Source organism: Micropterus dolomieu, linkage group LG11, assembly GCF_021292245.1.
Source record: "Micropterus dolomieu isolate WLL.071019.BEF.003 ecotype Adirondacks linkage group LG11, ASM2129224v1, whole genome shotgun sequence".
NCBI lineage: Eukaryota > Metazoa > Chordata > Actinopteri > Centrarchiformes > Centrarchidae > Micropterus > Micropterus dolomieu.
This window is the reverse complement of record NC_060160.1, coordinates 9,176,797-9,199,775: the sequence shown is the minus strand read 5'-3', so window position 1 is coordinate 9,199,775 and position 22,979 is coordinate 9,176,797. Positions and strand designations below refer to the sequence as shown.

The 22,979-nt window shown below is 40.3% G+C and overlaps 1 protein-coding gene across 4 annotated transcripts in view; it reads right to left on the bottom strand.

The window, feature by feature from the left end:
- sptb (spectrin, beta, erythrocytic) overlaps positions 1-22,979 on the bottom strand; it is a 48,910-nt gene that overhangs the window by 3,511 nt on the left and 22,420 nt on the right. For all 4 annotated transcript variants that reach the window (XM_046061734.1, XM_046061735.1, XM_046061736.1 and 1 more), the window contains 27 exons: positions 21,806-21,923; positions 21,292-21,450; positions 20,250-20,552; positions 20,007-20,157; positions 18,178-19,048; positions 17,845-17,982; positions 16,598-17,357; positions 16,135-16,337; positions 14,170-14,260; positions 13,673-13,819; positions 12,902-13,168; positions 12,199-12,423; positions 11,510-11,599; positions 10,745-11,035; positions 10,282-10,412; positions 9,838-10,042; positions 8,386-8,609; positions 7,942-8,092; positions 6,504-6,748; positions 5,162-5,300; positions 4,727-4,811; positions 3,744-3,940; positions 3,382-3,464; positions 2,868-2,931; positions 2,260-2,516; positions 784-957; positions 52-94 (listed from right to left, as the gene is read on the bottom strand). In XM_046061734.1, the coding sequence (XP_045917690.1) occupies positions 52-94; positions 784-957; positions 2,260-2,516; positions 2,868-2,931; positions 3,382-3,464; positions 3,744-3,940; positions 4,727-4,811; positions 5,162-5,300; positions 6,504-6,748; positions 7,942-8,092; positions 8,386-8,609; positions 9,838-10,042; positions 10,282-10,412; positions 10,745-11,035; positions 11,510-11,599; positions 12,199-12,423; positions 12,902-13,168; positions 13,673-13,819; positions 14,170-14,260; positions 16,135-16,337; positions 16,598-17,357; positions 17,845-17,982; positions 18,178-19,048; positions 20,007-20,157; positions 20,250-20,552; positions 21,292-21,450; positions 21,806-21,923 (5,812 nt within the window). The remainder of the gene's footprint in view (positions 1-51; positions 95-783; positions 958-2,259; positions 2,517-2,867; positions 2,932-3,381; positions 3,465-3,743; positions 3,941-4,726; positions 4,812-5,161; positions 5,301-6,503; positions 6,749-7,941; positions 8,093-8,385; positions 8,610-9,837; positions 10,043-10,281; positions 10,413-10,744; positions 11,036-11,509; positions 11,600-12,198; positions 12,424-12,901; positions 13,169-13,672; positions 13,820-14,169; positions 14,261-16,134; positions 16,338-16,597; positions 17,358-17,844; positions 17,983-18,177; positions 19,049-20,006; positions 20,158-20,249; positions 20,553-21,291; positions 21,451-21,805; positions 21,924-22,979) is intronic.

Below are 22,979 nucleotides of genomic sequence, written 5' to 3'. Positions count from 1 at the left end.
AGAGCTGTTGAAAGTTATTTGTCATTTATGTCTCTGTGGTCAAAAACTCACCTCGTCTTTACACTGGAACAAATATTCACTGCCATCTCCAAGGCTGTGAGCGAGAAAGGAAAGTGAAGTTAAAATTTATTAAATGGTTGTTTTATGTATTTTTACCATTAGAGTAAAATAAAGAGTAGTAATATACTAGTTTCCTCAGTTTCAGTACTATAAGCAACTGAGATCTATCTAACTTTCTAAACATTTGAAACAAATGTGGTACTTCTTTTTTCACACAGGCAGCAGGCATCTCTCAGCAGTTATTAGCAAAGTTAGTGCTGTTAGCTTAGCTTAGCCTACATACCTAAAACAGGGGAAAACAGCTAGTTTGGCTCTGTCCAAAGGTTAAAAAATCCACCTACCAGCCCCCCTAAAGCTCACTATTTGAATTGTTATATCTCATCTGTTTAATCCATACAGAAACCAAAAACAACAGGTTGTGGTTTTATGGGGGGTTATTATTTCTTGGCTGGGAGCAGTGACTTCCTGGAATCTCCACTGGTCACTTGGAAACAGTGATGAAGTTAGAAGAAGTCACTGCACCCAGCCAACAATGATAATAAACTTTATTTATATAGGATCTCTCCTACACAAAATAAAAAAGAAATTCACATAATGCCCCATAAAACCACACTTGATCGTCTCATCTAACTCTAGGCAAGAAAGCAAATAAGCTTATTTTTCAAAATTTCAAACTATTTGTTTTAATAGTGAGACATTTCTCAAAACCTGAAGGATTCTCACCGTAGTTTGGAGACGTGCTTCTTTTTCTTGTAGTTTGTGAGAATCTCCCAACTGGCGTTGCTGAGGGACAAGGGGTCCTCGCCGTGATACGTCACCCCATGGCTAAAACTCTTGGCATCCTTATAGGCTGAGAGCTGGCCCGGCTTCAGCACACAGTACAAGTTGTTCCATGACCTGACAGGGAGAGGAAGGGGTAGGAAATGAAGGGGTTAAATATTGATCATTGTAGGTAGCTCATTTCTGGCAATAATGTAGAATCAATTTTATTTAATCCCAATTAACAAGAGCCACAACAACATCACCACTCCATTAAGACTTAATTCAGCTAATTAGAAATAAGGAAAGCAGTTGGCGCAGCTCACTTCTCAGCTCACTTCGCTGAAGAACCCAGCCAGATCCTCTGCTGTCATGAGGTAAGGGTATTTTCTGGAATTGCTGATGTATGTGCACAAAGACCACTGAAAAAGTCATGTTTGTCAGCTATGAATGTACAGCATCTACATACTGTATGCCACTGTAAGATTTAAATTAGCTCCTTGTTGAGCTGTGCATGTCTAAAATTTCAAATCTCTCTAAAATACAAACTACTTGCATTTTTGCATGGCCGGGTGCAGTGATTTTCTCTAACTGTCACCACAAACTATAAGTGAATGTTAACTATAACTTCACCTTTGGTTCCCAACCTTTTTTGTCCAACGTACCCTCACAGCCCTATCAGGTGGCCCTAAATACCCCTATATCATGGGATGGCTTTATGGTATTGTTCAATGGTATTTTTTAGAGGTTTTGGCCAACTTGTTTTGTACTACTGCCATTTAGAATGATAGAAACTTGATGTTTCAACCATTTACACTATCTTTACTTTTAGCTTTTATTTTTCCAACTAGTCTTTCTGCAGTCATAATCAACTTACAGTTGATTCGGGTTGTTCAAAAGTGGAGGCCACCATTGTTGGTAAGTTATTGTGACCATAACTATAAAGATCAGCATGACACAAATTTGTAATCTTTTTTGTGTGATGACAAATCTGTGGATATATATTGAAATCACAATTTTTTCAAATTAGCTGAGCTTCACAATTTTTCCACGTACCCCCTGGTAACCCCAGAAGTACCCCTGGTTTTGAATCACTGGTCTATACCTATATGTGTGTAAGCTCTAGCTCCATAAATACAAATCATATATAGGCCTTCTTTACATTTTTGCAGTATAACTTGCATGGTTTGAATGTATGCCATACAGGTGTTTAATCCATCACAAAAAAATTAACTCTGCATTACTTTTTGCTGTGTGGTTTTGCTGTTTAGGTGCATATTGATTTTAAAAAAGTCAAGAGTGCTGTGAGGTAACTTAGAAAATGATGATAAAATAAATGCAGACTTGATGTTCACTATGATGGGTGGAAGACGGTAAGCAATTTTTCAAGTGTGCTAATAGATGTGATGAATAGACGAGGTCCTTTTTCCTGTTATCTACCTAGGTGAAACCTTCTTCCCCGAGCCCTCCACATCGTGTTTGCGGCCCAGCATGCCCTCCTTCAGCACAGTCTGGGATCTGAGGGCCTCCATGGGCATGGTGGCAGCCCTCTCTGGTTCTGTCGGGGTCGCTACTGAGACTGAGGGCTCGAGCTCCAGAGAACCACTCTCTTTCATTTCTGATACCACGGGCACTGTGGAGTCACCCACTGTCCCCTCCAGCAGACCTGAACTGCGCTCAACTGCATGAGAACCAGACTGAAGAAGAAAAAAAATAGACAGAAACCAACACAGACAGAAAGAAACTGGATGAGACAGGAGGAAAATCATGTATAAATCAACCTGCAAGTTTGGAGGGGATAGGAGAGTAGAGTGTGCCCTTGATTTATTCATCCGTGATTAGTTTTACAAGTACTCAACGAGGGTTCTCAACAGAGTTAAATGTAGTTTGTTTTAGAATAAGAAAGTCAAGGAGCTCTTTGAAATGCAGGCATTAGTAAGAAAATAGCCCAGAAGAGAAGCTAATTTTCTTTTTAAAAATTTCAGTATGCTTAAACAGAGGTCACGACACGATAAAGTACAGAGGCCTGAGTGAGTGTAGTTACTAACCAGAGACTGTTCCTCAATGGTGTAAAGCTGTGAAGACTCTTCTACGAAGCCGGTGTCATCTCTCCTGAAGGAAAGAGGACAGCATGATGTCTGCATGAGAGACTTTTAAGAGCAGCGGGTGAAGAACAATGTGTTTGTGTGTAGTGAAAGCGTGAGAGAAACTGTATGCTGGCATTGAAGTTTTAAGGGATATGGCTCGCAATATCCTGTATTTTTGTTACTGTCAAGAAATCCCATAAAAAGACAAAAACATTGTGGTTGTGCTTTTCTCAATACTTTCTCTGCCTGCCTGTGGCTTTCGGGCCTAAACCCAGTTGTTACTGTGTCAATAAGATGCATCTTAAATATATTTTGTTTTTTTAAATTGGCTAAATAATTTTCTTAAACATCTGTTTGACATTCTATCCCTTTAGGGGGACTTTTTGTGATGAGCATCACCAAATTTTTGTATGCACATCTGTGCTTATAGGTGCAATGGTGCATGTACAGTATATGACTGCCTGCATGTGTGTACCTGCTGTCTTTGTCTGAGCGTTGCTCTTCTTTGATGGACTGCTCCATCTCCTGTTGCTGCTTCCTCAGCTCCAACAACTCCAGCTGCAATAGAGAAGTGATCGGGACCTAATCCATTACTTGCTTCAATTTAGAAACATTATATGACAGATTGCGGCTATCATCTTCATTAACTAAATATTTGTTGTGTGTTAAGTATGTTAAATAAGTCGTTGTGTAAGCCTGTAGGCAGGATGGATCCCAGTCGATATTTCTGACAAGACTACAGTATTTTGTGGTCTTGTCTGTGTTTTTCAGCAGCTATAATTATTCATGTTTTGTTTGTTTTTCTAATCAAATTACTGTTAACTATCTTTTCCTTACCGTAGTAAGGCGCTCCAGTGCAGAGAAGCGCTCCTCCCAAGTGGCGGTGGATTTCTCGAAGGCCTCGTGCCTCTTGAGGAGTTTCTCGACCTCGTCCACGGTGTAGCCCAGGTCTTTACTGGTCACATAGGGCTCCTGAGCGATCAGCCAGGCCTCCGCCACCGAGGCATCCCGTGCAAACTGACACACCTCCAGCACTGGAAGTAATAAAGATGGGTCATAAGGTCGTATGAGAGTTTTTACAATGTAGTTTTTGTCTTACAGCAACAGAATTTTAAAAAGACCTTCAAGTCGTTGCAGGCCATGATTTGAACTATTCCGTGCCTACATTTAGACACACCTCCCACTTGCGGAAAAAATGCTGGTTACCAAATACATTTTAGAGTCAGGACTTATGGTTGCAGTTAGATTTAGGTTATGTTAAGGTTAGGGTTGGGGGCTGGGAATTGCATTACATTGCAAGATATTTTGGAAAGTGAGGACATCTGTAGAAGGTGAAGATATTTTGGAAAGTAAGGCCATTCTAGAAAGTGTAGACAGTTACCAAGCGAGGACATTTTTAGAAAGTTAGGATATTTTTGGAAGGTGACAACACGTTTAGATGGTGAAGAGAACACTTTGGAAAGAGTGTTTGTTTTTTTTTTACAGCTTTTTCTGTGGTTGTCTATCTTGTACAAAGCAACATTTTCTCTAGACTTAAATCTCTACAGGCCAAATATGGAGGTTTAAAAAACCTGAAAACATTTGAATGTAAATATATGATTCCAAAGTTTATCTGGAGGAATTAAACATTATCATACAATACATTTGTCTTTGTCTCAGATGATTTTGGAAACTGCAATAAAAGATGCATATTGGAGAGTTTTGATGGACAAAAGCCACTGTGTGCCACTCTTTCATGTGCTTTCACATCAGATTTGTGGAAGGAATAATGTATGTACAGGATATGTTTTTAGGTTGGAGGTTAGTGTAGTTTTACTCACAGAGTCTCAGCCAGTCCCATCTGTCGTCCCACTTGAACATCATCTCCTGCCTTTTCTCCGTCAGCTGCACCAGCTTCTCCTTGATCTGACACAAGCAGTTATACAGTCACATTTGCATATCAGCAATATTAAACAACTCAGCCCCAAGACTTGTTATTATCCTCGAAGAATTAGTATTGTGAAGTAATTAACCACACGTTAAATTCAGGCCGGGGTCAATTGCTCATTTAAATTCTTTTGGCTTTTCCATTTCTAATTAGTGTTTGCTTTATAGCCTCCCTGATGAGTGTAAGATGAGTGGAATTTTTTCTTTCGTGGCGATCCAATTGGTTCCATTGTGCCAGACAAGAACAATCACTCCCAGAAAAGTAATTAAATCTAATGAAAGCAGCAATTTGAGGCCCAGCTGAGGATGAAAAGAAGCTGAGGCCTTACCTCAGCAGAGTCTCGGTGCTTCCGTGTCAGCAGGGCCTTGCCGAGGTCTACGCAGTCGGTGAATTTGACTCCCCTGGCCTCAATCTCTGCGCGGATCCCCTGGTGGTACTTCTGCAAGAGCTCCACCGATGAGACATCCCTAATATAGAGGAGGGAAGGAATTAAAGTGATAACAGTACATGAAGTTTATCTACCTCTGTTGGTAGGGACTGGAACTGCAACTGTAATGACCAGGCTCTGGCAACTTTACAGCATCCTTTATTTAAAAAATACTGTAGCTGTACTATATACATTCATACTAGTAAAATAAACCAAATTAATAAAGAATTATAGCTTCTTTCTGGAATGGGTCAATATAGAAATCACTTACTGCCTTTAATAACCTAAATATTTACCATTAAGGTTATTATGACCTTAATGTCACATATATGTACTGTTATAACAAGTTATAACAAATAATACATATTTACCACTATAATTATACAGTATATAGTGTAAAAGATCAAGTTTTTATTTTTTATTTGAGCCTATTTTTATTCACACCAACCAAAAAAACATGTTGTTGACTATTGTATGACAATATATTGATATATATATATATATATATATATATATAGATTGAAGTCATCAAATTTAAAAAATAACAACTCAGAAATAGTATTTTCAGATGTTATTGTTATTAAAGTCTTCGTATTTACTTAAAAGCCGGGGATGCAGATGTTAAAAACAACAGGCTATTTTCACAAACCAGTCTTATGAGATACTTCTTCCTCTGAGATCTGCCTAACTGTATGAAAGCTCCAGTTTTTAAAAAAAATCTTTTTAATCGTTTTAATCTCAGAGAATATCCATGTTGTTTTCTCTTGAATTTACTTTATTATTTTAATCTCGGAAATACTGAGTTTTTACACTGAATATTACCCCCCTCCCTCTGCTCCATAATTTATTTATAATTTTTTTATCTACAATGGCCCTAATACGCCGTCATACCATTGAAACTGATGTGAATAAAAAGTAAAACTCTAATACTCAAAGGGCAAGGTTTCAGGTTTGTTTTTCAGCTGTCTGAATCAGATTTCCCTTTAATAAAAATGAGCTAAGGGCACTTCCTTTAATCTGTCCAATGTCAATTTTTGTTGACAATTGAAATTAATGTGAATACAAAGTGAAATTCATACGCAGAGAGCAGGGTTTCAGGTTTGTTTTTCAGCTATCCCTTTTAAAAAGAAGAAATGCCTCCTCTTGCAATTGAATTTGCAGAAATTGATATTAAACTGAAATTACTGAATTACATTTACTGAATGGATATCTACTGTGAAGTTCTTGTCCAAGGTGTGCTCACCTGGGTTTCTCCTGAGTCTCTATCTGCTGGATGATGCTCTCCATCCAGGCCGTCAGGTCTCGCACCATGGTGAAAAAGCGGAACTTCTCAGCTGTGTCCACCAGTCGTGCCCTGCGGCCGTCGCAGGCGTCCAGCAGGCCCTTCCAGGCTTCTACCACTTCTCGCTCTGTTGCCTGGATGTTGTCCGCTCTGGCCCCTGCATACTGAGCATGAAGCCGTGAAGACGTCTCCTGGAACTGTTGAACCTGGAAAAAAATCAAGAGTCAAATCACTGTAACTTATAAAAATTCTCCCTCTGTTCAAAAATGGGTTTTGCTTACTGTTACTCTACATTGATGTTTGACCTTCACTGTGCTTAATGATGTATGTGCAGAGTTTGACACTAGAAGGTTGTTTTCGCATTCATCTGCTGAAAGAGGAATGTTTCTCTCTGCTCACTTTAAATCTCAGTTTAAGACATGCACATATGAGCAGGATTTTGGTGACATCACGACTTGTTTGGAAGCCAATCATAGTCAAATATGCAACATACACAAGTGTAACACAAGGACATTTGAAACTTCCAGTGCACATACACTTGAGAATAGACTTCTAAGTGAAGTACGAGACTTCTTGTGTTAAGTATTTAAACTTTTAAAATGAAAAGTATTTGCATATTCATAGATTTTTTTAATGAGGGAGAAGGAGTAGATGTCATTTTAACGCTGTATTTTTGGGGTGGAAAACAATATCAGACCAGCAGAGTATTTTCATAGACTGGCTCAGACTCTGTGAGTAAATTCTGTAGAGGAAAATGGTTACATAATTTCTCTCATTTACAGGCATTATAATGAGAAGGGAATATTTTGTACATTATCTGAGCACTGAGGCTTTGACCCTTGTTTCCCAATTACAGAACAAATTTAATTCTATGTATTAAATATTCCTTAACTCAAGGTCCACTTACTTAGCTAATTCCCATGCTCAAACTTAAGTTTATTTAAATTAAAGTAGTATTTATTGATTTATTTTTACCATAGAAACAACAAGCTGTAAACCAGCTGTATTGTGTGTACAAAAACATTAAAGTTGTGCGCCGTAAAACTGAAACAATCGGCTGAAAGAAACAAAAATTGTGGGGTGATAATTCTCTGTTGGTTCTTTGCCAAGATTGACCACTTTCCGATTACATATATTTATTTGACTCATTGTTAACCTAAAAATACAGATTACTGCAGCTTCATTATTTAAATCATATTAACTGGATGTTAATCCCAGAGCAATGGGGTTAAGAGACCTACTGGACCACCATTTATGTATGATTTCTCCCCCTTGAGAAAGCCCTACACAATTGCAGCACTCCCTCCCCACCTTCTAGATATGAATCATCAAAGTATGCCTCTTGGCCGCTACCAGCTGTGTTCCCTCAGAGTTAAAGGGCTGATCCCCTGTGTTGTACCTGTTTGCCTAGAGCGGTGATGTCTCTCTCAAAGGCGGCGTGCATTCTGTGGAAGGACTCGGCTTTACTGAAGTCCTCTCCCACGTCATCAGGCAGCTCTTTCTGCTTCTCGTGGATCTGAGTCACAAGTTCCTTCCCATCATCAAAGTACCTTTAAAAAAGGGATTGATCTCTCAGTCTCTTTGGCTCTGTTTGTATTATCATCACATGTATCATCCTGCTTACTATAATCAATGTAAAGCTGTCATGTTCAAGTAGAATTATTTGTGAGAGTGTTATTGCATTCAGATAGTTTCTTTGATATTATTAGTTGCTCCAGAAATCAATATGATTCTCACTTGTTTGGACACCTTATGTTGCATCACAGGACTCTTGGTGGCATTAATCCTGACTACTGTCAGTCTTACTGCTTGTGGTCTGGTACATAAATACTGTTTTCCTTACTTGAGCAGTTCGTAAGAAGTTGTGAGAAGCTGAGCACGAGTGTCGATGAGCTCCAGCAGATCAGCCCAGCTCTCATTGATGCCGTCCTTCCACTCTGCCATGGTGGCTGCCTCAGTGTGGCCGGCTTCGATCAGCTCATCTATCGTCTGGTTGATGAAATCCACTCGCTCCTGACCCACCATCCCTGTCTCCCGCGCAAACTCTCGGAACTTATCCCTCAGCAGCTGAAGTGAAATAATAACTCGTTTTAACTTAAATACCCAATAAATCATGTAATGATTGCTCATGAATACTCAAAGGTTCATCAGAACAGATGGTCTGTGATCACTTTACACCAAAAGAAGCAAAAGCATAAAATAGACAAACTATCCTCTGGTGGTTTTCGCTTGTTAATTATGAGACGTTTTTATCATTTGCTCCTCAGTTTTGATTTTGCAGTTCCCTTATAGGTATAAATTCTAGTCAGTGAGTGTACCTATTTTATCTAAAACTGAGAAAAAATTACATAAAAATCTAGCCACATGCAGTTTTATGTGTATTTGAGCACTGCTACTGTATCAATCAATCAAACTTTAGTATAGCAACTTTCATACAGGTCAGTGCAATTCAAAGTACTAGCCAGCTCATAATAAGACAACTGTAGCCGTAGCCCCCTCAGGAAATAAAAATGAAATGATAAAACCAATAGAACAGATAAAAATAGATTAAAAACAGCTATATCTGTTTGATAAGAGAAAATAACATCTAAAGCAGAAAGTAGCCATAAAATTTTCTAATCAAAAACCAGGCTAAAGAGGTAGATTGTGAGTTTACGGTGTCCTATACTTTGGAACAACTAAAAAAAACGTGTGCCAGAAGAACTGAAGGGCTGTCCTAGTTCATACACTGCAAGCATGTCAGACAAAAGGCTGGTGCATGACCATGAAGGGCTTTTAATTAAGTAAAAGACTTTTAAAATCAATACAAAAACTGACACTGTAACCAATGAAGGTGGCCAGCACTTGAGCAGCAGAGTTCATCAGCAGTGACTGTGACACACAGCTCATGGAGGCAATTAAGGTACCTCAAAACCCTTAGTGCCCGATTGCTGCATTTTGAATCTAAAACTCTGAGTCATTTTCAGATTCAATGTGACCTGCACTTTCCAAGGATACATTATCTCTATGTCGATATAACGCTGCTTATTTTCTTCAGAATCAAAGTAATGATGAGTGATAGTTGTCATTACATCGGTCGGTACATTGCAAACTGAAATTGCAGGTAATTCTGCACACTTTTAATGGTGCCAATTAAAAGCAGATTTGGTCAACTCAGTCCTGATGTTTAGTTCTTAAAGAACACACCCAGGTTTCTTGCCTGTTGGCTTAGTCCTAGAGAAAGTTACATTACAAAGTACATTTTTCCTTATAAGGTCTGATTGCATGTGTGTGCATATTTTTGTGCGAATAATACCGTGACGTGGTCCAGGTCCTGGCCCATCTCCTGAGAGGAAGCCACCACGTCTCTCTCTGCGATCCAGTGTTCCAGATCCTCGACCTCTCGGCTCAGCAGGTAGTGGTGGTAGGTGTGGTCGAGCTTCTTCCTGCGGTCTTCCGCCAGCTCCTTCAGCCCAGCATACTGCTTATCCACCTGACCCTGTCGCCTGATGATCTCCTCACTGCAGACAAGGTAAAGGAAGAGGGTGTAAGGAAATGAGATGCAGGGAGCATGGAGAGAACAAGAAAAAGGGTTTAGGTTTACTCTAGATGAGGCACGATTAAAGATACAGGAAATTATCACATTAGACATGCTAATCTCTCATATCACTCTAAACCACAACTGACTGGGACAACATGAGTGAATTAACTCCCTCACAAGGAGTTTTTTTTTCTGTGTGTTTATTGTCAAAGCACAAACCCGTCAGGATGGTCCTCAGCAAACATTTTTTGGGCGCGGTCAGCAAGACTCTGAATGGAGTCCGCATAGTCATCCACAGCTTGCTTAAGGATCATGTGGCGCTTCAGCATCAACATGGCACTCTGCTCATCCTGGAGAGATGAGGAGAGAAGAGGAGGATGAAGACGAAGCCTGTGCCTCAGGAAAGAGGGACAGGAGAGTGCACATCAAAGCACAGCAAAATACTCCAAATGAGCTCTCAGTAGAGGGTGCCACTTATAAAAAGCGTGTCAACTTAATTAAAGAAAACCTCTAACCATGTAATCATGTTAATGCATGTAGTGCCACTTGTTATTTGTGCAATATGATATGCCTTGTTTTGATTTAGATAATAAGATCTGCATTTCAGACATCTGCGGCCACTTCCCGAGTTAATCAGCCCGCTTCCTTGTCTGTCACGCGCTGCACTTGCTCTGCTCCTCACCTTGGCCTTTTCATCAGCGATCATGTAAAGCTCCTGCTCCCCTATCCAGGCTTCAGCCTCATCTGCATCGTTGTAGTACTGCTGGGCCAAGATGGAGCTGTTCAGCCTCTCCCTGCGCTTTGCCATCTCGTCCTGCAGCCGGGCCCACGCCTCCTCCAGCTCCCTCAGCTGGTCCGCGATTCGCTCTGCCTCCGGTCTGCCCTCTGTGCTGGCAGCCGCCGCCATCCTCCTCCCTCGTTCTAGTACTTCATCGACGCGAGGCTGGTGGCCCTCGATCTCCCTCTGCAACGTCTGATGGACAGAGAAGGAGACGGTGAGGGTACAGCATCGCCCCGGAGACAATATGATAGTGTCCAAGAAACTCTAAACTCTGCAACTGATTGTTCAGTTCACACATTTTCTATCAACTCATGTATTCTGTTGTGACATACGGAAAAAGAAGTATCTTGTAAATTTAATAAAATTTATTCAAGGATATGATTTTTTTCTTTGCTTTCATAGAATAAATATAAAATCTCACTTGACAGATAACAGATAAAAATATGTTTACTGCACACAGTATTCGGTATCTCCACAGAGAACTAAACAGCAACTATTCTGATAATCAGTTAAACGTTTCAGTAATTTTTTAAATCAAAAATAGTGCAAAACACTCTTGAGGATTTGCAATGAATCAAAAAAATTATATCAGATCAATCAAGCCCAAAAGTACTGATCTACACAGTGCAGCTAACCACAACTTTCTTCTACAGACAAATCCCTTACCTGGTTCTTCTTCTGCAGCATTTGTACGGTTTGAAGATTGTGGCCATGCTCTTGTGACATTGCCAGAGGCATCCTCTCCTCAATCCAGAGCTGAGAGAGAGAAGAGGAAGAAAAAAGAAGATAATGACAATGACAAGATAAAATAGAAGGGACTGGTTTCTGTTAAGAAACAGGTTTACAGATCTCATATGTACACAAAGTATTCAAAAATGTCAAGACCATCTTTCTTATATAGAATTGTACCCCTTTACAAAATGTCTCCAACATCTCAAACAGTAAAAATCCGTCTTTAAGCTGTCTCCTCTACCTGATTAAAGTGGATTTAGGCAGTGAAACCAATAAAGGATTAAAGCTTTTTGCCAACATTCACCTGGGGAGTCAATTTCATGGAGAAAGCTGGAGGTCTTACTATCTTGCATACTAAGTGCATATACTGTAATTGAAAACTTCATTTCCGAATTAATAAGTTATGAATTTGGTGGGAAAAACACCCTCTAAAGTTCAGGCTTCAATATTTCAAAAATATAAGTCCCAAAAGGTGTTATCTTGATGTCATTCAAAAAGCCAACAATAATCCAGCTCCTTTAAACATCCAACATTCACTATTCTAATTTTGTGCTATCAATCATTTTGCGAGAGCAGGGAGTTTCGACACTTTAATTTAGCTCTGAAATTGGATCCATGCTTACAAGCTCATCGGCCAGGTCTCTGTAGAACTGATGGACAGCTTTGGCCGCCTCCAGCTTGCCCTTGCGCTGGGCCAGTGGCGTGAGGAGCTGCTGGAAGTCGCTCTGCAAGGCCTGCTGCTCGGCCTCTAGCTCCGGCTGGTCATCCCTTCCTCCTCCATGCTTTCTGACGGCCTCCTGGAGCTCCTCCAGCTCACGCGCTCGATCACGCACCTGGTTCTCTGTCATCTGGCACGGGGAGATCCGATTAGAGAAAAAGATAAATAGCCTTTCAAGAGTCTAATCAGGATGTAGTGGAGGATAAACCCACCAAACGTTATTTTGTCTTGCCGTTTATGTGTGAAACTGAGCTTAGCCACTGTTTTCAGCCACTGATTTCACGAAACTTTTGCCAGTGCAACAGTGATTGTAATATAATATCAAAGACTTTTGGTGCTCTTGTTATTCTGTCTGACAAATGTCATGCTTTTCACATTTTTGTTTGTTGCATTCATATGCCAACAGAAAACAAAAATACAGATCCAGCCCAGGTTCTCACTCATTCGTTAATCCTAAGAAAGCACATAAGCTAAAGCTATAATGTATTCACTCCCGTGGTGAGATGTAACTACATACGATTTAAGAAGTGCATGTATCCAAAGGAACTGCAGACACAATAAGCATACAAATCTGGGATATATACAGTATATGCTGCAAAGACACAGACCTTATGCTTCTTGAGCAGGATGTTGGCATTAGTCAGATCTTTGACTTCCTCATCTCCGCCCTGTAGCTGCTGCTGCAGCTCACCGAGCCACTTCTTCATATCGGTCAGGCTCTGGTCGAAAAGCTCGGAGCGGTTGGCATCAAACAGAAGCCGGTCTTTCTCCTGGGTTGTGGACTCCAGCTTGTCCCACAGCTCGTGGAGTTTGGCCAGACGCTCCGTCACGATGGGCTCAAACTCTGGCTTGGACTGGATGAGCTCCTGACCCTCCTGTATCCACACAAAAACACAGAGAGAAGATGTTGCTAATGAAGGAGGAATAAGTCAAGAAAGGGTCAAGAAAGGGTAAAAAAGGGGCGCAGTTAGCTCAGTTGGTAGAGTAGCCCCATGTCCAAGGCTGAGTCCTTATTGCAGTGGCCCGGGTTTGAACCCAGCCTGTGGCCCTTTGCTGCATGTTGCCCTCCATCTCTCTCCCACTTTCCGCCCTATCCACTGTCCTATCTAATAAAGGCAGAAAATGCACCAAAAATATCTTTAAAAAAAGAAGATGTAGAAAAGAAGCTTTTTCACTTTGACTTTGAGATCATGGGTTTAACCCTGCATTAAATCAGTTAGTGTTAAAGGCCAGAATGAAGACAATCGGTCACTCTTTAGATATATTGATTTGAAATTGTATCAACATACTCCTACAGCTCTCTCTGACGTGTAAAAGCATTTGACAGACAAACACAGACAAACACAGACGTACATAGGCAAATATGCAACGTTACCAACCTGGTCTACTTTAGTGAGCCAGTCCTTGTTAGAGGCCAGCTCAGCCATGAAGGCCTGATGTTTCAGCCATTTGCTGTGGAGGTTCCTGGCTTCATCGTACGACGTGTCCTGAGCCGTCAGCATCTTCTCGTTGATCCACAGAGTCAGCTGAAGCGTGGAGAGGACGAGTGAATATTAGGGATTAGCAAAAAAGATTCAAATTAACAACTAAGACTCGAACACGCACGGTTACAAAACTTGGGAAAGTCAAAGGAAACATCAGCATTTTTAATTTGTGCAGAGGTGACTTTCTTTGAGCAGGATTTACTTCTTTATCTTTTGAAAACAGAGCATTTAGCAATTAGCCAAATGGGACCCCTATCCCTAAATAGGGAAGATACAAATGTAGTCTAAGAAAGTCTCATCAAGTACCACTATTCTAGTAAACGAAGCAAGACTGAGTGAATCCTGCTAATAAATAATGAATTAACTGATGATTACGTGAACAGTAAACTCACATCCTGAGTGTTTTGCAGGAAATGCTGCAGGTCGCGGTTGTCTCTGAGCTGTTCAGACACCTCCTGGGCTCTTCTTTTATTCGTGTTATGCCTGGAGGTCAAACACAAAACCATAAAAAGTACATTAAAAAACAACCCCACACCGAGTATATCTTCCTCCACCTCTCTCAATCACACAACAGGATGCGTCGCTCAACGACCAAGAAGAGTGAATCGTTACGAGCTCCTCCTCCACGCAAAAAAATACCTGACACAGTAACCCAAAACAGTCGTCCGTTACTCTGCTACACTGTGAAGAATAGCTCTCACTTAAAGATCAATATCCATTATTGCGGGCGCCTGTCTACCAAGCACAATTGTGGGAGTTAATGGGAAAGCTCCCATGCCCTCTCTACTGCCTCTTTTTGACATTAATGATACAGTGAAAAGAAAGCTGTTTCACTGCTGAGCTGGTTGAAACTCTGAAGAAGAATTTGTTAGAATGAAAAGATCTATTTTTCTACACCACATTAAATGGACTTTCACAAACCCAGCGGTCTCTAAAGTTGATTAAGAGTAGATACGAGATGACTGCAGTACAGAACCAAAACTGAGCACCTTCTGAGACACGTTTTGGAGTGTCTTTTCAAAATATAATTGATGATTATGAATAATATGTTAGCTGAAACAATATGTATAATTCAGAATAGAGTTGTTTATTTGCATGTGGTTTGAACATTTGATAGAATGTCTGTCAGTTGGTCCACCACTTTGGTCCAAGCTGAATTATCTATATATTTCATAATATATAATATATTATAACTATGAGATTAATTGCCATGACTTTTAATTTATACAGATATTTGAGGTGCCCAGAGGACGTATCTTAATGACTTTGGTGACCCCTGACTTTTCCTCACATTTTTTTTTTCACATTTTTAGTGAAACTACTGGATGGATTGCCATGAAATTTGGCAAACGCATTCATGTTCCCCTCAGGATTAATTGTAATGACTTTGCTATCCCTCAACTTTTCATGCCGCATCATCATCAGGTCAACATTTCCAATATGAATCCCTTTTAAGCGTTATCAATATATTTGATTGTGGTTAATTTCACATGTTACTGGAGATATTGTAGATTTGACATAAATAAAATGAACCTAAAAAATCAAAAACACTTAGAATAATACATTACAATAAACCGTGAGTCAGTGAGTTTTAATTTCTCCATGCACTCTTTTAACCCTGATTGTACTGTAACTTTTACTGTCCTGTTTTAACCTGTTTATTATTTATTTATTTATTTTTTAATCCTGTTTTCATTTTCTATTTCACCAAAATTATATTTTAATGTGTATTTTTTCAATTTCCCTATGTTGCTTTTATGTTTAATGTAAAGCACTTTGAATTGCCTTGTTGTTGAAATGTGCTATACTAATAAACTTGCCTTGCCTTGCCTAAACACAAAGTACATAGTACACTGTGTGTTAGAAAGTTATGTACCTTGTATTTAGAGTGCATGGACTAATTAAAACTCACTTGGAAGAAAAAATGAATGCTTTTAATCCTATTTAGAACATTGGGTTGGGGTTTACTTCAGCCTATTTTGGCTGAAATGAGTACCGGTATTACAACATAATTTTTTTTTTTAAATGATCCTGACCAAAAAAAAAAAAAAAAACACACCATAACTTTTTCCCCCTTGTTTCACGGATGAAAAAGAAAGTTTAAGGAACCTAGAAAGATTATCTTGGCAAAACCTTTCACCTGTTCTTAATTCATAAACTCAGGAGAGAAAACAATTTCGATCAAACTTGGAAAATGGATAACCTGAATATTTTTCCTCACTTGCCTCTAAGGGCTTCCATACATGGTTACAAATCATGTCAAAGACTTCTCATAAGTACTACCATATCTATCATAACTTTCTATTACTCACCAGCCCTTTTGACGACACTTAATTGAAATCATATTGACGACTGACCTGTCTCGGATTGATTCCATTTTCTCCTGAACTTTCCCAGAGTACAGGTTGTTACTGTCCACCAGCCGCTGTCCGCCCTGCAGAGCGCCATCAATCTTGTCCTCGTTGGCTTCCATGGTGCTCACAAAGTCCTCATGCTTCTTCAAAGCCTTTTCTGCCCCAGCCAAGGTGTCGGGCTTGTCTATGTGGGCCAAGGTGTACTCCTGCGACAAAGCAACAACAAAAAAAAAGGACACGGCTTGAGACACACAACCAGACTACATTATCTGACAAACATGCGGTGTGGTAACTGACCACGCTGCATTCTTCCATACCACATTCTTTTAAATACTTGTAGCATCACTAACGCGCTCATTAAAAAGCTAACCCTAACTCTTTAGAAGCTGATGACTCTTCCACTTAGGACCAGACATTTTTGAGACAGTCGTAATCTTAATTTACATGCATTACTGCAGTACAGTACCTGGTTGTTGAGGATGGCCTGTACAGCCTTGCCATCCCTCATGAACTGCTGGAAACCCAGCCCCTGATCCAGTAAGCTCTTGCGGCTATCCCACATCTTCTGCAGTTCATACCAACCACGGTCCATTCCCTTCAACCTCTGCTCCAGCTGCTGGTACTGAGGATCATCCTCCTGACCCTGGGTGACCTGGGCACCGGTGTCCCTAACACGGTGATAGTCCTCCTCGTGGTTGTTGATGTCTTCACGCACAGCGTCATGAAGGCTGAGCTGCTCCTCGGCCTCTGGCAGCGTGGCGGGCATTTCTTCTGACGCCACAGCCTTCTGGCTCTTGAAAAGCCAGGACTGGAAGTCATCCATGTCTTGGAGGAAGGTCTGCAACTTGCTGACCTCGCCCAAAGAGTCCTCTCTGTCTTTCAGGGTCTTTCTTAGCGTGTCCCAGGCCGCGTCCAGCTCCCCCCTCCGGGCAAAGATGTCATCCGCGTTCTCCGGGTGGTCCTTAGCCAGCTGGTCGGCCTCTTTCCTCAGGAAGGTAAGCTTGGTGTCAATGGCAGCCAAATCTCTCTCCATGCCAAAGAGTTTCCTCTGGATGGTCATGACGGCTGCCAGGTCATTGCCCAAGTCCTGTGTGGACTCGATCACCCGTGTCTTGTCTCTGATCCAGGCCCCTGTCTCGTCACACTCCAGCCCGTAGCTGTGCAGACTAACAGCAGAATCCACTTTCCTCTTCTTATCCTCCACCATGGCTTTGAAGGCCTCCCACCTGAAACAAAATTATTTATTGAATGTCTAAATCACTTTAATGTCATCTTAGCATATGATTCATATCCTACCAAGAGACCTCAAAATTTATTAAAGCTTTATTTCTAATAATTTCCTATAAGGCCTAAAGTTTCCTAGAAAGAACCATGTTACTGATTATTGTAATACTGTAATTACAGGGAAAATAATAATAATCAGCAAGTCAGTGAGTGATCCTAAAAAAATTTATTATTTATTTACTGTAAACTTAAGTAAATGTATTAAATTAATTAACTTTGTTTTATTGTAAGTGTATACAAATTCAACACTCTCAATTTTACCTAATATTATAACTTATGTCTGCCTCAGGGCAAAGAGAAGACATAAAAAAAGAATCTTTTTTGTTATTTGCAGTATTTCACACTAATTGATTAATTATAAATGCTGATGCACAATTTAACAGTCAAATTTATGACACAAATAATGAATAGAAAATGTATTTAAAGCACCTCTTATTAAGTCGCGTCTGACATTCTTTGACCTCTTTGGTGCGAGGGTGTCTGCCGTCCTCAAGCTGTTTCACGGTTTTGTTGACGTCATCCACTCTCGACTGCACATTTGCCATATCTTGAGCTAGAATGCTCAACCTGAAAAAAAGGAAAGTGTTGGTTAAAATAAAAACTGTACAATGTACATGATGCATAAACACATGGATGCTATAGCTGGAAAATAAATGATGCTGCTTCAGAGAGAATCTAGAACTATCATTTCCAGATTTTTTTTATTAAATTATTATTAAATCTGGACAAAGTGTGAGTGCATAATAGCTTATTTTGGTTTACCTATTCTGTACTACTTCCAGATCCTCCAGCTTTTCAGGCACCTCTAAACCCACCAACCACGTCTCCTTCTGTCCCATCCAGAGCTCGCAGGCATCTGTTTCACTGAAGATGGTGTACAGGGCCATAGTGTCATCTAGCCTCTTCTGTCTCAGGTCAGCCAGAGACATGAGCTCCATGTACAGGTCCTTGATGTCTTTCAGACGTCTCTGGATATCAGGGGTGTTTTGTAGCTCTTCTGGCAGTGCATTGGCCTGTTTCGATAGAGCATCTATTGTGGCTCCGTTCTTGATTGCTTCATTCTTCAGGTTCTTGTGCTTTTTCAGTAGCCGCTGGGTGGTGTACTCGTCGTGGCCCACGTCATCATTGCTCATCTGCCTCTTGGCATCCAGTAGCCAGGCCTTGAGCTCATCAGCATCTCCCTGAAACTGGAAGAACCTCTGGGTGTCCTGGAGGTTCTGTTTCCGAAACGCAGCCAGCTCCTCCAGCTGCTGCCATTGCCTCCTGATGTCGTCCATAGATTCCTGAACCTTCGGGGAGCCAAAGTGCTTGGCCTGGATCATCTTTTCTCCTTCAGCCAAGACGTGTTCGAGGTTGGCGCGGCGGGCTCCGAGCTCATCCTCGAAGGCACTGTGTTTGCTCTGGAGCACCAGCACGCTCGTCAGGTCCTTGCCATAATCCAGGGAGGAGAAAAGGTGCTCCTTCTCTCTAATCCAGCTCTCCAGCTCTGCCATCTCCCATAGGAAGTTCCAGAAGCGGCGGGACTGCTCCAAGCGAGCCCTTCGCTGGGCCGCCAGGGCACAAAGCTCCTTGTAGCACAAGTCCAGGTGCTGCACCCTTTCGCGGATCACCTGGGGATCACATGGCTTGTAGCCTGGGGAAAATATAAAGGACAGTATAATCATGATATATAGTTACTAATTTCATGTTCTCTACTAACTTAATTCTTCACAGGGTATTGGAATGCTGTTGTCTCATTATGAACGCTGTGCAGCGCAGAGCTTATACTGATCATGTTTGACCGGCTTCTGTTTGATGCCAACCACTTGATTATACTGATCAAGATTATCATAGAGTTAACACATACAGACACTCATACATGCCACACCTGATTTACTAATATCAACTAATATGCAATGGGAGAAAGCCTAAGCAACCATGGGGACAACAAACTCCACACATGAAGTACCGGGTTAAAAACTTGATATTTGTTGTACAAGAGTACAACTATGACTACTAAGCCAATGTCAAGCTTTTATAAGTTTAAATTCAGTAGCTTGTTTAAAACGAAAGATAATTCGAATTAATTGTACTTAATACTTTGAATGCAGGTGTAAATTACATTTTATTTTTAAGAAGAAGATACATAACATGTTTTCGATGGTGGAGCCACCCGGAGGAAACCCACGCAGACACGGGGAGAACATGCAAACACCACACAGGCCGGGACGACCGGTGTTTGAACCCGAACTTACTGTGAGGCCACAGTGCTATCCACTGGACCACCATGTCTCCTGTAAGTGTTTGATTTGTAAGTCTTAACAAACACATGATCCAAATGACAAATTTATGATTTGTATGATTGGTTGACATTTTTCAGTACAGATACTAAAATTATACCCTCTCAATACCTAATTTGAGGAACACTTTAAATTAATTAACTTAGAGAAAATAAAATAGTAGGAAATATCAGATCAAAGAATATGTAAAGGTGCTCACAAAGTATAGATTCAATACCCGGCCCTGGTCAAGGTCCATGGCCTTCAATCTATTTATTTTACTCATTCCTAATAAAACCAGGGGCAAGGGGGATAATGAGCCACTGCACTTACTATCTCCATTGGCAAACTTAAGAGCAGCAGCACTGGCGCTCTGTACTCTATCTGCCTGCAGAGCGATGTCGTTCTCTAACAGAGCATGTTTCTGTAACAAGTCTTCCACTTCCAGCAAGTGTTTTCCAAAGTCAGGAGACAGAAGTCGAGCCTACAGAGAGAGTAGGCAACAATCTGATCAGTTTATTGTCTAGAAAATAATTGTTATTATTTGATGAATATTGCTTCCTGTGCTGTACCTACCTTCATGTCATCCATCCAGCTGATAATGTACAGCATCTCCTGGAAAATCCTCTGCAGGGTCAGGTTCTTATCCAGACGCCCCCTACGAGCCTTCAGCAGCTCCTGCAAGTAGTCCCACAGGCGCAGGATGTTGTCTTTTCGCACATCAATCCGTTTGGTGTCATGGTATCGCTCAGACTCCAGCTCCTGTGAGATGTCCACCAAGGCCTGAACACGTTCCTCATACGCAGAAATGTCCGTCTCAATGGCGTCATGCTTTTTCTTCGCCGCCTCCACCGCTGGCAGGTCATAACCAAAGTTATCCTGAGGAGAGGGAGAGTGTCTTAGGTAATAAGAAACCTCTTGGTTTATTAGATGTTAGTGACCATCCAACAAAAGTTATAAATACATTCAGTGCTTCTCACTAAAATGCATCATGCGTATCCCTGAGCTCTAGCAAGTTTGCTGAATGCATGTCCTTCCTCATTAAACGTTTCCAAAACTACGTTTTAAATACACTATTTTAAATACAGCACTGTTTACATCCCTGCCTTTGCTGGTGCATTGCTGCCTTTCTTGGCACGTTACCACCACCTGTAGGTCAGTGGACTAATGTGAAGCCATTGGATTGTGTATCGCGTCACCCACGCCGCACACACAAGTTAAACACAAGGAACCAATCCTAGAAAAAGAGTTACATGTAGCCACCAGAGGTCAAGAACTCCACATGGAACCTTTGAGTTAAGGATTTGCGTACTTATTCCACTCATTTTAACATCTACCTTTCTGTTAACAAACAGATAAATGTTTTTTCTAACTTTTTGTGCTAAAAACAACTTTTTTCACTGCAACCTGTTTCTGCTGTTTACTTGTCATCATCAAAGATCAGGTGTGCAAACAACCTGCTGTGTCAATTAACAAATGCAAATACTGTAAAAGATTATGTAATAGTATACATGTCATTTTTTTTAAATTAGGCAGTCTAATTAAGATCTTTTTCAAGAGACACCCCAGAGCAAACATCAGACAATAACATCATTTGTAGTTTTTGTTGATGTTTTACCTGAGCCACTAGTCTCTGGTTCTCCAGCAGCCAGGTCTCCCTCATGGCAGCCTTCCTGTCGAATCTTCTCGCCATCTGTTCCAGCTTCTCCTGTCTGATCAGCTCATCTCTCAGGACACGCTCCCGCTCGTGCTCCGCCCTCTCCAGACGCTCCCAGGCCTGCACACCGATGATGAAATAGATTATGAGAGTTTGCAGTTTTTGCTAGTTTGGGGGTTCATAGCAATGTGATACTTTCCATTTCTAAGTTAGATGTTTGCTGATACAACTGAAAAAGTTAAAGGGACGGCGTTATTATATATATTTATATATTATTATATAATATCTTTGGGTTTTGAACTGTTGGGTGGACAAAACAAGCTATTTGAAGATATTACCTTGGGATTTTTTGCAATTTGTGATGGGCTATTTTTTGTTATTTTATGATACTTTATAGACACAATGATTAATCACTTAATCAAGAAACATCAGAAGTTTAATTGATAAGAAAAGAAAACTTGATTCTCCTTCTCACCCTGTTGATATCCGCGACCAGGGCTCCCTCTTTAGGCATGTAGACCCTCTGGTTGTTTGCCCTCATTCGACTCTGGATGGTGAAAAGCAGCACCTCAAGGTTTCCTTTCTCCTGGAACCTGAAAGAAGACAAACACAAGTCACACAAAAAGGTACACGTATGCTGTACATTTACTGCAGTTATGGCATCCACCCCTCTACAGAGCATACTTCAAACCACTCTTTGTAGTCATTTTTATGATGTTATTGCCCCAGCCCACTCTCTGAGGATAAAAGATGTCCTTCTCAACGTTATCCTTGAACGTATCCAATGGCAACCTTTTTTTTATGTGGAAGAGCTTTTTTCACCTCCACGCACACATATACAGGCCAGTTGGGATACATAGCTGTGTCTAATCTTTTGAGCATTTATTATTTATATTATAATTTAATTGCAATAATTATAATGACTATATATATTTAAATAATAATTGGTTTATTGTTTCTGTAATTGTTTTGCAACCATCTACTGTAAAGTCTAATTAATTATATTACTATTTATTTATTTTATACAGTGCATGTACATTAATTGTGCTCACTTATATGTGATTATATGTCTGATCAGCAAGGGATTCTAATACTTGTTTCCTGTTTGTTGGTCTATGGATGAAAAAATCAACTCAAATCAAGAGATTTGTTTAAAAAAAAGTTATATAGTTAGTTATATATGATGTATTTTCCAGAAGTCTAATGCAGTAGAAGTATGCATTGTGTAGAGTACGGAAATGACAGATTTATATTTAAATAAATATTTATAAATATTTAAATATGAGCTGGTTAACGTGCATTTATTTAAAAAAGTGACTTGTTTGAATGACTTAAAACTGTAAGTTTGAACTTAAATGGATTAATTAAATGGGTTGAATTTGGCTGCAAAGAAACCCAACCAAAAACAACATATCTCAATCAAATCAAAGCTTAACTTCATAATAACGAACAGAAAAAAGAACAGCTATGACTGTTTGAAAGTTAGTAATCCCTCTTCTGTTTCACTGTGGTTTAATGATGTTATCTTGTGCAATATATAGAAAAGTTATTAAGGAAAAGTTTGTGGTTCCGATTAGATTTCAAAGAAAACTCTGAAAAGAATGTGTGTTAAATTACAATTTTGGGGGGGGGGGGGGGGGGTTGGGGTT